The sequence below is a fragment of the Diplotaxodon limnothrissa genome, linkage group LG7, assembly GCF_057381915.1.
Source record: "Diplotaxodon limnothrissa isolate DT_005_m linkage group LG7, D_limnothrissa_male_GT1.1, whole genome shotgun sequence".
Lineage (NCBI taxonomy): Eukaryota > Metazoa > Chordata > Actinopteri > Cichliformes > Cichlidae > Diplotaxodon > Diplotaxodon limnothrissa.
Window position 1 is genome coordinate 69,395,455 of NC_140602.1, and position 14,271 is coordinate 69,409,725.

At 43.2% G+C, this 14,271-nt stretch overlaps 1 protein-coding gene and 1 pseudogene across 1 annotated transcript in view; both read right to left on the reverse strand.

Annotated features, from left to right (window-relative positions):
* immp2l (inner mitochondrial membrane peptidase subunit 2) overlaps window positions 1–14,271 on the reverse strand; it is a 208,388-nt gene that overhangs the window by 158,823 nt on the left and 35,294 nt on the right. Inside the window, exon 3 of the mRNA XM_085358837.1 lies at window positions 11,245–11,348. Within this exon, the coding sequence (XP_085214963.1) occupies window positions 11,245–11,348 (104 nt within the window). The remainder of the gene's footprint in view (window positions 1–11,244; window positions 11,349–14,271) is intronic.
* LOC146629736 (general transcription factor II-I repeat domain-containing protein 2-like) lies at window positions 473–2,417 on the reverse strand (annotated as a pseudogene).

Consider the following 14,271-nt stretch of genomic DNA (forward strand, 5'->3'; position numbering starts at 1 on the left):
TGAAAACATCACCTCATTGGGGGAAAAATACACATCTTGGGATATGGAGAAAACATGTGCTTTAATTTCATTTTTTTTAAATGAAGAAAAGCATTACAATAAAATCTCTGACTTCGAAATGAGCCTTTAAACACTGAAAATCAAATAAATGAACATTTTATTTTAAAGCACTGAAAGTTCTGTTATCCTTCAGGATATCACATCACTCTCCTCCTAACTTTTTTTTTTTTTTTTTTTTTTCCCAAAAACGGTAGGAGATGCAGATGTACTTGTCCTGTTCCTTTTATTCAATTTGTTTCCCCGGTGCCAAAAGTCAACAACGACCAGTGCAAGTTCGAAACAGTTGCAGCAAGTCAGTCTGTGAAGCGTTATAGTTGATCTGCGCGCACTGTTCATTTTAACAACGTGCGTATCACGGAGACACACATTTTAATGGGAGCAGTGTTGTTGGTCTCCTTTTTTAGCCAGCGCATCAAAGTCTGGAGTTAGTTTTGTTGTGGAGGTTCTCAGGATGGGTCTGAGGTGTAGGTCTTAACTTGGATCTGTGGCTGGCTTTGTTGATGTTCATGACGCTGAATGTCTGTTCACACACGAAGGTAGAGCCGAACAAAGCCAACATCATCTGTGCTTTTCGCCTTAGATTTGGAAACGCGGCATCATTGAGTGAAGCATAGAAGTCATTTAGTTTCAGAGAGCTGAATTTCTCTTTTAAGGCAGGGTCGGACTGAAGGTCGATGAGTTCGAGCTGAAGCTCCTCTGGAGCTGTTTCGGGGTCTTGTGACAGAGGAAAGGCCACCAATTGAAGTGACTTGTCAATTTTATCGAAATCCAAAAACCGACGGCAGAATTCTCCGTGCAGTGCATCCAGTGACTCACTGTATTTCTTTACTTTTGCTCCGGCCTCTTTCAGCGTGGCTAGTGTAGGAAAATGAGTGAATGACTTGTTCAAAATCTGCCTGGAGAATAAAGCCAGCTTGGATTTGAAGGCTTTCACGTTTGTGTGCATGTCATGCACAAACTGCTCCTTCCCCTGCAGTTTCACATTGAGCTCATTCAAGTGTGAAAATATGTCCGTAGCAAACGCAAAGTCACACATCCAGCTCTTGTTGCTCAGCTCAGGAAATTCATCTTCCCCTGCCGCTCCAAAAACACGCCAATCTCCTCTTTGAGCTCCCACACTCGTTGAAACACTTTGCCCAAACTCAACCAGCGGACACGGGAGTGATAAAGCAGGTCCTGGTGATCCGCATCAGTTTCCTCCAGGAACGCAATGAACTGACGGTGCTGAAGTCCCCGTGCGCGTATGAAGTTGACAAGTTTCACCACAGGATTCACAACATGATTCAGCTGTAACACTGATTTACATAGAGATTCCTGGTGGAGGATGCAGTGGAGGAAAATCACATCCTGGTCAGGGTTTTCATCTTTCACTTTATTCTGGATTCTCCTCAGCAGGCCAACGTTTTTTCCCGTTAAATTTGGAGATCCATCTGTGGTGACGTTAACAAGCTTACTCCAGGGAAGCTTCATGTTTTCGATGGCAGCAGACACCCGTTCAAACAAGTCCTCTCCCCGTGTTTGTCCTTTCAGAGACTCCATTGTCAAAAACTCCTCCGTTATTTCAAAGGTTTCGTTGATTCCTCGGATAAAAATGAGGAGCTGAGCAGTGTCTTTGACATCGTTGCTTTCATCCAGTGCTAAAGAATAAAAAGTGAATGACTTCGCCTTTTTGTTTAATATGCTGGTGATATCTTCATCTATTAGTTCTACACGGCGAGTCACTGTCCGCCGTGATAAACTGATTTTCTCAAATTTGTCTTTGGTCTCCGGGCACAAAATACCTGCTGTCTCTACCATACATTCTTTTAAAAACTCGCCCTCTGACAGTGGTTTGCTGGCCTTTGCTATTTTGAATGAAAGCATAAAACTGGCCTTGGTACTTGATTCTTGAATGGCAGTTTGACGGTGAAAAAAACTTTGCTGAGCCTTCAAATTAGCTGCCAACTTCTCAGCAGCAGATTCCCGTTCTTTTGTTGAGAGCTTGCTAGCATAATTTGTGTGCTTTGTGGCAAAGTGACGGCTAATATTATACTCTTTAAAAACCGCCACAGTTTCTTGGCATATCAGGCAAACAGCAGATGATCGGTGTTCAGTGAAAAAATATTTAGTTGTCCACTCCTTTTTGAACACTCGACATTCTCTGTCCACTTTCCTTTTCTTGGGTCCGCTCATCTTCATAGAGGGGCGGTAGGTCACAGGGTAAAGTGCAAACGTGGAGTAATAGGCCTACGCCGCTTCACCTCAACAAAGCCAATATATCTAGAGTGCGCCATCTAGTGAGGAAACATCAGAATTGCAGGGGAAATAAAACATTAACAAGGTTAATTTATTACATTTTTTTTTTCAAGTTTGGCGGGCCGGATCAAAACGTTTAACGGGCCGCACGTGGCCCCCGGGCCGTAGTTCGCCCATGCCTGGTGTAGCCTCTAGAATCACTCTCATCGCAGGGCATCAAAACCAACATGGCAGACGGCGCCGACGACAGAAACACACGAGCTGGTAGTTCGGCACACGGGACATCAAGAGGAGGAACGATGCGTTAAAGCCATGTAGAGGCGACCTGCCCCTGAACCTAACAACGTCAGTGACTCCTTCATATCACGTCCGAGATTCTTTGTCATGACCTCAGTCAGTCCAACTTCAACTCGGCCGCTGCCAAACCTTCGTATTTTTCGATCAGAGGTTGGGGAGGTGGGAAGGCTCAGCCCCGTTCCAGGTTTCCTCCGTGCGTGGATAACAGCTCTCACTGTGGTTCTCTGGAGCCTTAAAAAGTCTCTGTGACCGACTGATGGTGTCACTGACTGGGTCGCGGCGTGATGTGCTGCTGTTTGAGATCTTTCAGCCTGCTTCACTTTATTTTTTTCAGCAGGTGTGACAGAGATCAGGTCTGGATTGTGAAATTGAACTCTGCATGTTGCATTTACTTGGTTATCTTTTGTCTTAAAGTTTGTTCGATGAACTGAAACAACATGAAAGTAAGAAATCAGAATGTGGCCAAATCCTTTCTTCACAGCCCTGTTTCTAAGGTTCAGCATGAATCACAAGTTTATCAGTTTCTGCATTTTACCCATATTTTATTTTTAACTCAAAATCAAAATTCCAGATTCTACTACATGTTGGTTTTGCACCAGATAGGATGACAGATTTCAGGTGGCCCTGTGTCTTTCTCTATTACATCTGCCACTGCATCTCGATAATCTTTGTGTGGCTTCTAGTGGGTCCTGACCCTCTCATATTTTGAAAAATCTATGTTTGAATCTCCCTTAATAATTGTGTTAAGAATTCTCTCCGCCTTGGTCAAAAGTTGGGTATTAGGAAAAAGTGAAATAAATATAAATATAAAGTCCCAATGTGTAGAGCACACATTAATAAATTAGTCATGTTCCCTGTGAAAGTAAATGAGCCTAATTCTTAAAGACCCCTGAAATTATTTACTAGATGTTTATTTTTTGAATAAAATAAAAATCTGAGTTTAACAAAACATTTTAATATCAAGCTTACCTTTCTTTCTTCCATAAAATGTGCTGGTGGGCACGCCAGCCATTTTGAAAAGGTGGGGAAAAAAAAAAAAAAAAAAAATTGGCAAGGCCACACCCCCACACATGTGATATAATTTTAAAGGTACTGTTGCCCTCTCTAAGAAACATCAGGACTTCAGGAGTGGCAAGTAGAGTAGGAGAGCCACAAGCAAAAACTAAATGTGTACTACAGTGCGCAAAAAATGAATTACTGGGTCATCAGGGGGTCTTGAGGGACATTTATAAAAAAAAAAAAAAAAATCCCACAAACCTTAAAAGTGCACTTGAAAAGCTCACACAAGAAGGTTAACCTAGCTTACCTAGAAGACCTCATCAGGGGGAGCACACTCCCCCTCTTTTTAGAGCTCACCCACTTAACTCGCATCCCAAGAAAACAGCTAACCCCAGATAAGGCAGCGTGATGTATCCCGAGATAACAGGACTGGGACATCTAAATAAAGGTGTGAAACAATCGCCTTCAAAAGGTTATCAATTAACTTTAACCAAAATTAGGACCACTCGGTGCGGCAAGAGTTAATAGTTATTAGTCTCAACACCCAAGGATAACCAGAAGAGCATGATTGATATGATGGAACTGAGATTTGGTTACACTTAATTTTTGCAAAACACAAATAAAACTAAATTGAAACTAAGGATTTTCAGAAGATAAAAACTAGACTAAACTAGCAAAGAATTGGTAAAAACTAATTACAACTGGCAAAAAATTGAAAATCTGGAGTCGAAACTAAATAAAAAATAAAACCTAATGAAAATGGCGAAACGTTTAAAACCCTGGTGCAGAGATTGGCAAATCTGACCAGGAAAAGTATGAGATGGATTGTCAGGACAGTCAGCGTTAAAGCCACTTTTGACAGTCCATACTAGGATGGCATTGGACATCTTGGGGGTGGAAAGGGGTTGGTGTGACCAAGGTGTGGTTTGGCTTGTTGTATGTATATTTGAGATCATATGGCTCTGGATGGACCAGTTACCAGGGCATGGAAGGAGGACAGACTCATTAAAGGAGGAGAAGGAATTTCCTGGGATTGGAGATCCTCTGGGTGAGTGGTTGATTAAAAGCATGCATAAAATAGAAGTTATCTGTTGTTATTGATTGGTAATAGATTGATAATTGGCCACATTTACAGCTGTATTGACTTGTTGTGGACGTAGTCGACTTCAGGTTTAAACACTCTAATTAACAGGTTGAAAATAGTGACATTAAAGGAAGAATATGCAGCGCCACCCTGTCAGACGCCAGTGATGGTGGAGCTCACTGATGAATCAGGTGAGCTGGATTCATGGCTGATTCAAAACTAAGATCCCCCTGCTGTGGTCAGTAAGGGGAGAACAGGGGGAAATAAAATCAAGAATAAAAGAGGCATTTATAAACGTTTAGGTGTCAAGTTAAACGGGACAAAAGGGGGTGTTATACTGTTATTTTCAATGTCAGCATTATTATTGTATGAGAATCATGCAACAAACATTGCATCGATGATCATTTATTGAAGCTTTTGACCTTATACTAACATCTGTGTTCCTGTGATGGTTATAACCTCTGATGAATCTTCCATTTACAGGTGTTAGGATAATGATATAATTTTTCATTGCAGGTGTAACCATGATCATTTTTATACATATTGCAACTTGTTGCTCATTGTAGAGTTGTGCTCAAGTTAATAAGGGTTAAAAGCTACAGTCAGCGCGAATGTCTGACTGATCTATTGAGGGAAAAGGCTTCGAGCATAGAAGGCCGCACGCGCTTACATAACATTGATATCATGTTATTCTTTGTGATCTTTTCTTCAATTATGTCTTTAAGGTTAGTTTAAATAGTGGCAGTTAATTAAACAACATTTATTAAAATATTAAATACCTGAGTCAGAACGTTACACGCGGATCACCTTAAGAGTCTGGGAAACTTCGTAGCTGCCTAATTTGTTTTTTGAATATTCTAGCTCTGTTGATTTGACACATTGGAATGTGTCAAAAAAGGGGGGAAGGTTGAGCTTTAACATCAAACCAGGATTATTTGAACATTTTATAACTTCATTTGTGTCTTTAATAATTTAGGAATGGTAAAGCTTAAGCTAATAGCGGTCCGAGAAGACGGACCTTTTAGAGAATCAGTGAAAAAGCATAAACTATCACTTTCATGTTTAATCATTACTCATTGAAATGAACTGAATAGCGTTTAGAAGATTTGTTAATTTCTTTGTCTTTTGTTAAAAAGAGGGGTTTCAATAATTTTCAGACACACCTTGCAAATGTGCTTATAACGAGTTGGCACTTGGTCTTTTGAAGGTCATAAGCTTCGTTCGGCGTGACTGTCCGGACTGATAAAGTGTAGGAAATGCCTTGAGTGCAGAGGGCTAAATGCAAACACGCTTACACACACATAAGATATGATTAGAATAAGTCCCTGGAACATTCTGAATGTTTAGACCAATTCTGAATCACTAGAAGGTCAGTAGATAACAACATTAGATTATTAGGGTTAGGAAGAGGGGTGTTTTGGTTTTCTGTCTCTTACAGAGAAAGGGACAGACACCAGACGAGGTCACAGAGATGCGAGGATCCTCCGTAGCAGAGTCAGACACAGTGACTGCCGAGACATCAACTGGGTCCAAGGGTCATGGCGTTTGGGCTCCAGCTAGTCACCACAAAAGGATGGATCCCATAAACACAGCAATAACCATGAAGGGGTTGGCGGAAATCCGGGAACACCAGACCAACGAAGTTCGAGAGGCTTTTGGGCAAAAAGGGGACACCTTCCTGTTCCTTTTTCTGGAGAATACACAGATCGTTGTTTGAAATCGGGGCAGAATAATCCCCTGATCTGTGTTACGACTGAAGGGTTGTCTAACCCCTAAGGTTGAAGAATTAAGAGCAGAGGATCACCCAACTGGACGACACTGGTAGCTGCAGCAATAGAATAAAGGCTGAACGCAGTGGGAGACAAGGAGAGTGTCATCTGGACCTGCTACTGTTGGGATCATAGTTTTTCTTGCATCTGAATTGCGCAAACACAGAGGTCATCCCACATATGGTTCGCCCCTCAGGGGGACAAAGGACCTCAGGAGTGAGAAGAGATGAACCCGGCCACACTGAATTGAAGGGTGTTTGTGAGGTCATTATTCTAATGACCTCATCAGGGGGAATTGTTAGATTATAATATTATTTTATGCCATGTTATACCCCTAATTAAAGATTGTGAATTATTATGTAGTTTTAGTTTGCATTATTCTCCTGAATTAGAAGAAGCTGATAACTATTACATTAGTTAAACTGATTTGCATTACATTAAACTGCTGACTTGTTGTGAATGAATGATATTGTTTTATGATGCATTATATTGCTGAGTTATAAGAAATACTGTTCGCAGAAGGTTATTGTCTAATTTGTCTGAGTAGAAGAGAACAGAGTGTGCTGGAGTTTTCTGCCCCATTTCAGCAGGAGCAGATAAACAGGGAGCCAAGGTCGTAGCTCAGGCGCTGTGTGAGAGAAAGCATGTGAATGTTTAGGCTTTGTATGATAAGGTGGAGGCACCAGAGGCTATAAGAGTTTGAGTAATGCTCCACCATTTTGAGATCTGAGGCTGTCTGCATCAGTGTCCATCTCCCACGCGTGTGATCATTAAAATCATCGTTTGACTCAACCCGACCGGACCAGTGTTGTTATTGTGGTTTTTCTCTTGTCTCCATCCCCAATATTTTGAACCTTAACAGTATCTTGCTTCATATTTGTGATATTTGGGTTTTATTCTGACTTGCAGACACCAAAAACCTACATCAGGTTTAGGAAAGGCCCAACGTTAAACAAGTATAACCTGTACTTACATTTCATTTATATATTTTAGCATCCTCTCCTTCATTATTTGAGTGTTTTGTTAAAGTACTAGAAATACTAGATTATTTCCAGTCTGAGCTAGAAAAACAAGAACGACAGTGAAACGTTCGACCAAGAACTCGTGATTAGGATCTCCAACTCGAGCCAAGAATAAAACCTCAACGTGATTTCAGGGAAACTACAGAACACAGGTCGTCATAAAACCGGTTACCCGACCAGCTGTTACTTGACATGATTCTTCTTCACTCACTATGTGTTAACAGACCTCTGTTATTAACCTCTGTCTCTCTTCCACAGCATGTCTTTATCCTGTCTTCCTTCTCTCACCCCAACCAGTCACAGCAGATGGCCCCGCCCCTCCCTGAGCCTGGTTCTGCTGGAGGTTTCTTCCTGTTAAAAGGGAGTTTTTCCTTCCCACTGTCGCCAAAGTGCTTGCTCATAGGGGGTCACATGATTGTTGGGTTTTCTCTGTATGTTATTGTACGATCTACTGTACAATATAAAGCGCCTTGAGGCGACTGTTGACCGATTCAACTGTATAAATAAAGTTGAATCGAATTATTTCAGGTTTCGTTTCTCTGCGTGTCTCCAGTTGGCAACGCAGACGACTCTTTACAAAAAGGACGTCAGTCTGCCGCTGTTCGACTGTCCCCTTTACAACATGAACCCAGCACATCACAAAACTGTAACTTATTAAAGTTCATAATCATTATTTACCTCACACAGGGTCTCACAGCCCCTCAGTTTATCCTCCATTTGACATGAGCTGTCGAAGCTGCTCTCTCTTTACACCAACTTGTCTTTATGATTGGCTTCCCCTCATAAACAGAAGGCCTGACCAGCAGGTGGGTGGGTCTTCTGACCACATCTCTCCCACTCATCCAGCTTTGGAACAGGATGTGTTTGACAGAAAATAAGGAAAGGTGGAGTAGATCCCCTCTGAAATGTAACAGGAGGAGCTGGGAGTTGGTAAAAGTGACTCTTCTCACCAGTGTAACACCCAGTTCACAGATGACAGTACTGGGATGAATTTTCGGTGCTTTCCTGGCACTTCTCCAGGCTGCTGAACCTGATTGAACGTCGCTTTGCCTCTGAGACAAAAGTCTGGAGAAGTGGTGGAAAAGTTCACATCTAACTAACTTTGGGTTGGGGCTCATCTCACCACGTTACCCGATGATCCAGGATAGCCGTCATTAAAGCTTTCAAACCCTGCAAAACAAAAGGAGCGCAGGAGCACGGGACTCCATACGTCGTTCGTGGTGCAGATTTATAACCCGCCTGAAACATTTCCTCCCCGTCCTGGAGAAAATGATGTTTTGCACAAATCTGTTCCGAGGCCGCTCAGAGGAAAATGGTCGAACGTAAAATCAATCAGGTTTGGTCTTCACCAAACAAACAGCCACGGAAGCGCCGAGCTCTCCAGAAAGAAAGGGACGCAATCGCTTTCCTTCTCCAGCACGTGCCAACCAGCGTAAATAAGACTTTACTCTACGGACCGGCACATTCCCCCGAACGATCTTCCTTAAAACGAGTGCCAATTACAAGCCCGAGTCGGCCTCGCCCGCAGCGTAGTCGCACGTTTGAAATTTAAATCCGAGGCGGCCTCGCAGGATGATAGACGCGGCTTTACGAGAGATTTGAACACAATCCCCAGTGATGAGGTGAGGCGATACAGATCACTTTCACATGTGGAGGACTCGCTATCTGCTGCTTTGAGGAAAGATCCCCCTCTTCTTCAAAGGGCTGCCACGTAAACAGGTGGTGATTTAAGATTGGAAGACAAACAGAGAAAAAGGCAGAGACGGGAGGAGGGCTGAGGTGCACTGAGCTGATGACGCCACAAAAACAGCAGATCGAGTCTAAATGTCAGAGAGATTCTGCACTCAGGTGAACTTTACACGACCAGTGTCCCCATTTCCCTTTCCATCTGTATATGGCTGTGCAGCTGTGTGATGCTGCTCTGCCTCCCCTCCTCCAGAAAGAGGCCTCTTTATGCATTCAGCTACAATATAGGGGCTCAAAGTGAGCAGCACTCAGACTCAGATTAGGCTAAATTACGGTTCGGAGCTGCTGTGCTCCGTGCACCGACAGGAACACACTTTTAGAAACATCTTTTCCTACAAAAGCGCCGACTCTTGAGCAGAGAGGAGCTGCCATCCGGGCAAAATCACAGAGGAGGACTCGTCTTCCTGCCTCCTGTCACAGATTGCCTCAAATAACAAAAAATTAGGGGGAAAATGACAGAATCATCGTCACGCCATCAAACAGCTGGAAAAGGCTGTTAAATCTGTCAATTTCATTGTGAAATCTCAGTTTTGTGGGTCTCGGAGCAGCTGGAGGGACTGCAGCTTCTCCGGTTTGAACAGGTTGAATCAGTGTGTGTGACGCTCACAGGAACATCGATGGAGCGGCGGACGTCTGGGACTGAGGACGGACGGCTGAGACATTCCGGCTGCACTCGGATGCAAAAACTCAAACTTGTGATTCTCCAGCGAGATTTGTCTAATGAGCAGCGAAGGCTCTGTGTGCGTCGGTGCTCTTTCGATGGACCACACTCGCTGTTTGTTATGTTTGGTTCACTCGGAGCAGAATCCGCCGCGCACGAAGCGGATGTGGGAATCTGACTTACCTGGAGACGAGACCGGGGCGTCCGGCCGAGTCACAGTTTTCAGTCGAAGAGTCCAAACTCGAACCACGAGCATCCTTGTTGTTTTATTCAATGTTCATGGAGTCAAGAATTTCGAGACTTAGAGGAGCTCTAATTAATATTCTACCTTGGGCAAAAGACTCATAGACCGCACTGTGGTATTAGTTCATCTTATCTTATCTTATGCACCACAGTGCGGTGGCCATCGTTTGCCTGCACACAGAATACGCAAAAAATCCATATAAATGCAAAACTCACCACTCCCCGAGTTAGCAGACTTACAATCCTTCCTTTGTCCAAATCTTAGACGGATGGATCAATGGACCGACCAAACTTTCCAATCACAACTTGTATAGCAAAATCATCAAAAGTGATTTAGCCTCCAAACCGGGAGGAACATACCGCCCACAAACTTAGTTTCTAGTTAAAACTTAAAAGTCACTTCCAGAAATCCTTTTAACGGACCGAGTGTCCGTTTAACAAAAGGAAAACACTGGAAGAAAACGTGCATACATCCCTGCTTTAATGTGTTTCTGACTTTGAGGCTGCAGTGTGTTATCACAGCTATAATCCAACTGTTAGACCAACGGCTCAGCTTTGATAAAAAAATTATATTAGTTTTATAAGTGACTCATCTCCTTGTACCCGTGAAATGTCAGATAAAGAGCGCTCCTATTGTTCTCGCTGCGCTAAGCTTTCCAAAGCAGCCGCCATCTACAGAGAGACACACAACAAAACAAATGTTGGGAACACGTTCCCCATCAGAGCTAGCAAACTTTTTAAAATACCGCAGCCGCTGTTAATCACAGCGTTTCGTGGCTTCGTTTGATTTCTCCAGCAGATATTTGTTATCTGTCACTTTCAGATCATTCTGACACGCTGGTTTTTTGTTGTCCTTTTCTTGCAGGTATTTTGTTCAAACACGTCTTTATACTCAGTGATGGTGTTGAATATGAGGCTGTGAAAAGGTTTCTGCATCAACACAAACCCAGCAGCTTAGCTGTGTAGCCGTAGAGCGACTTCTGAGACTCGTCCACACAAAAACAAACGTACACGTGAAACGTGAGTGAAAGACGCACCGGGGGTTTTGTTTACATCATCACCGTCCGATAATTTCTCAACAAAACAACCATTTCATGCACACGTGTGTCGTTTGGTTTATTTACTCACACAACAGACACGATGTCACCTCGTTGGACCTGGTAGTTTCTCACACTCCAACGATTCAGCAGGACGACGTCACACTTGGACCCCCCCTCTGGGTTGAGGAATGGCTGAACACAGAACCACAAACACAGTTTATAGAAAATCACTGTTCATAGATGTTATGTGTACAATCTTTGCAATGACAGGAACCTATTAGTTAAAAATAATCTCAGTTCTTATGGTCTTCTCCTGGGGTAGCACTAAACTGACTGGGAAAACAGCTCAAATCTGGCTGATAGCAAGACAACAGTTTGTGGGTGTGGCCAAAAATCTCTCACGTTCAGAAGCCAGTCTTTGTCTTCGGTGCAATTTTGAGATCTATGGTCAGAACAGGAAGCCGTTGAAAAGTAGCCGCCGAACAAGAAGACTAGATTGGAGGGAGAGCAGCCGAATTAAAAATCAGGTATGGTTTGTGACAGCGGTCCCCAACCTCGAGTCGTTCGGTAGCAGGCCGCGAGAGTTGAGGTTCGGGTGTGAAATTTATGGTTTTCAGCGTTTTTACCGTTATTTTTTATCACTTTTATCGTTACCTCAGTTTCCCTGGGTCTTTTCCCGTGTGTTATGAATACATTTTCTTTTTTTTGTACTGGTACTGGTTTTATTTTGCTGTATTTATCTGCGACCCCTTAAAGGCCAGTCTGTGAAAATATCGTAGGACCGGTGTGTCGCGCAAAAAAGATTGGGGACCGCTGGTTTATGATTTTAGTTTAACTTGACCAGAACGTCACTTTGTGGGAGAAGACGAGCACACAGGGAGCCAAGCCTGGTGAGGTTGGGTTGCTTTTAGATGTACACTGCGCAGGCGAGAGATGGCATCAACATGGTCCGGGTCATTTCTGCATAAGGTTCTCCCACGGGCGCCGGCTCTGCACTGATAGTCCGACCCCAGGGCGCGAACTCAGGACTCTGTGCAGTCCAAAGAAACAAGCAGCATTCAGCTGCTCACACACTGGAGCTAATGGACCATGCGTGGGTTTGAGAACTGTAGACTCTCCTACTGAAAACTCCTCCATGGTTGGATCCAGAGACTGGACAAGGGCTGTCACAGCAACCGCATGAAAAAGTCCATATGACACGTGTGAGTCCTGTTAGTCTTTTACATGATGTATACGCATTCACTGTTCGAGGGAAAGTTTTCCCTTTTCCATACGAGTTGGCAGTAACATCTAAACTTTCCCCCATCTCTTTCTGCAATCCCAGAATGACTCCACGATGCTGAGATCGGGGGCTTTGTGGGGTCCACACCATCTGTTCCAGGACTGCTTGTTCTTCTCTGCTTGATGATAGTCCTTTATCACTCTGGATGAATGTTGGGGCTCATTGTTGTGCTGCACAATGCATCCGAGATGATCCCACGCGTCCCCGACGGATAGGAATCTGAGCATCAGATGCATATAAACTTTTTGCACAGCAGTGTGCATTATCTACAGAAATTATCTGGTCTCCCGCAGAGTAAACAGCAGGCACCGTGCTCTCACACAATACATCAGCACAACCGGTAAATAGAAAGGGAGACACACATCCGTTGGCGAGAAACGTGATGTTTACGCAGGGCAAAACTTTTATTTGGTTTGCTTTAACAACTGGCGATATCCACACACCCCCTACAGAATCCCAACATTGACGCCCATGAGGCCGTTCCTCCTCAATATTCACCCGGTAACACAATTATAGATGTGTTTGCTAAATCTTTATTCAGATTAAAATGTTAACGTTTACCCAGAGGTCAGTGTCAGGGGGTTACCTACATAAAAAGGTTTTCTCATCTGAAGGCTGGGCACTGTTAACAGTTCAGGGTCAGCTCTAAGCAATAAGAGCAGAAAGACACCAGACCTACAGACTCCATGTAGGGGTTTAAGGTCGTTGGTATACTGTCTGAGATAGTTTCATTATTCTCATACTGCCTGTAAATCATCTGCTTCATGGATGGCACCAAACAGCACATCTCCATCCTCTGCAGCATCTTCACTAGGGCTGCCACAAACGATTATTTTGATAGTCGACTAGTCACCAATTATTTTTGCGATTAGTCGACTAATCAGATCATCATCCATTGGACGTAAAACATACAGCTTATTGCACCAGCAGCATCTGCTCTACCATCATAATGATCACTATCATTAGCTTACAGCTTTAAGTGTTTAAGGTGCTAACTAAAAATAAAGACAAGATGATAGTTTGTTTCGGTGAAGTTTAATAAACTCCTTGCTATCTAAAATATAACAGGACACCGGAGTATATTCTCCAGCATCTCACACTTCTGATAATCAGCTGTCTGCTTGACGTTTATTCAGCTGTGTAAAAACTATAACTTTAATCTCAGCCAAACCGATTTACTCAGGAACAAATAAAATACTGAAAAAGCCAAACAATAACATTTTAAGTTATCTAAGTGACTCATATATCATGTTTAACCTGAGTAGCGAAAGACGGCGGTGGGGTTGAAGATGATTTGCCAGGAGTCCGGTGTTCTCACGGCTCTAGTTAGCCTAGCCCCCGGCTCGCTATCGAGCTAGTGGGTAACAGACGTCTCCGAAAACGTCGGAGCGCTTTTGAAAATATGTGGTGTCCTGATAAACTGAGCCGATATTTGAGGTTTACACAGCTACATTCTCGCCTGAAAATATGTTAAACGTTTATTTTGTGACCCAGAAAGAATAATAAGAGTAATATTAAACCTAACTAGCTGCCGCCATTGTTGGAAACTGAGCTGGGCTGCGCTATGAATTCTGGGACACAGCTTCTTCTTCGGGGTTTAACGGCAGCTGGCATCCTTGTACATGCAGTGCTGCCATCTTCTGTTTCAGTCCGTTATTACACTCTTAAATCCTGCTACTTATTCCTGCGGCTTTTGTGATCTTACAAAGCTTCAAACGACGCGTCGACTATTAAATCAGTCGTCGACGATTTTGATAGTCGATGTAATCGTGACTAGTCGACTAATCGTGGCAGCCCTGATATTCACCTTCATAATTGTGTTAATCCAACATT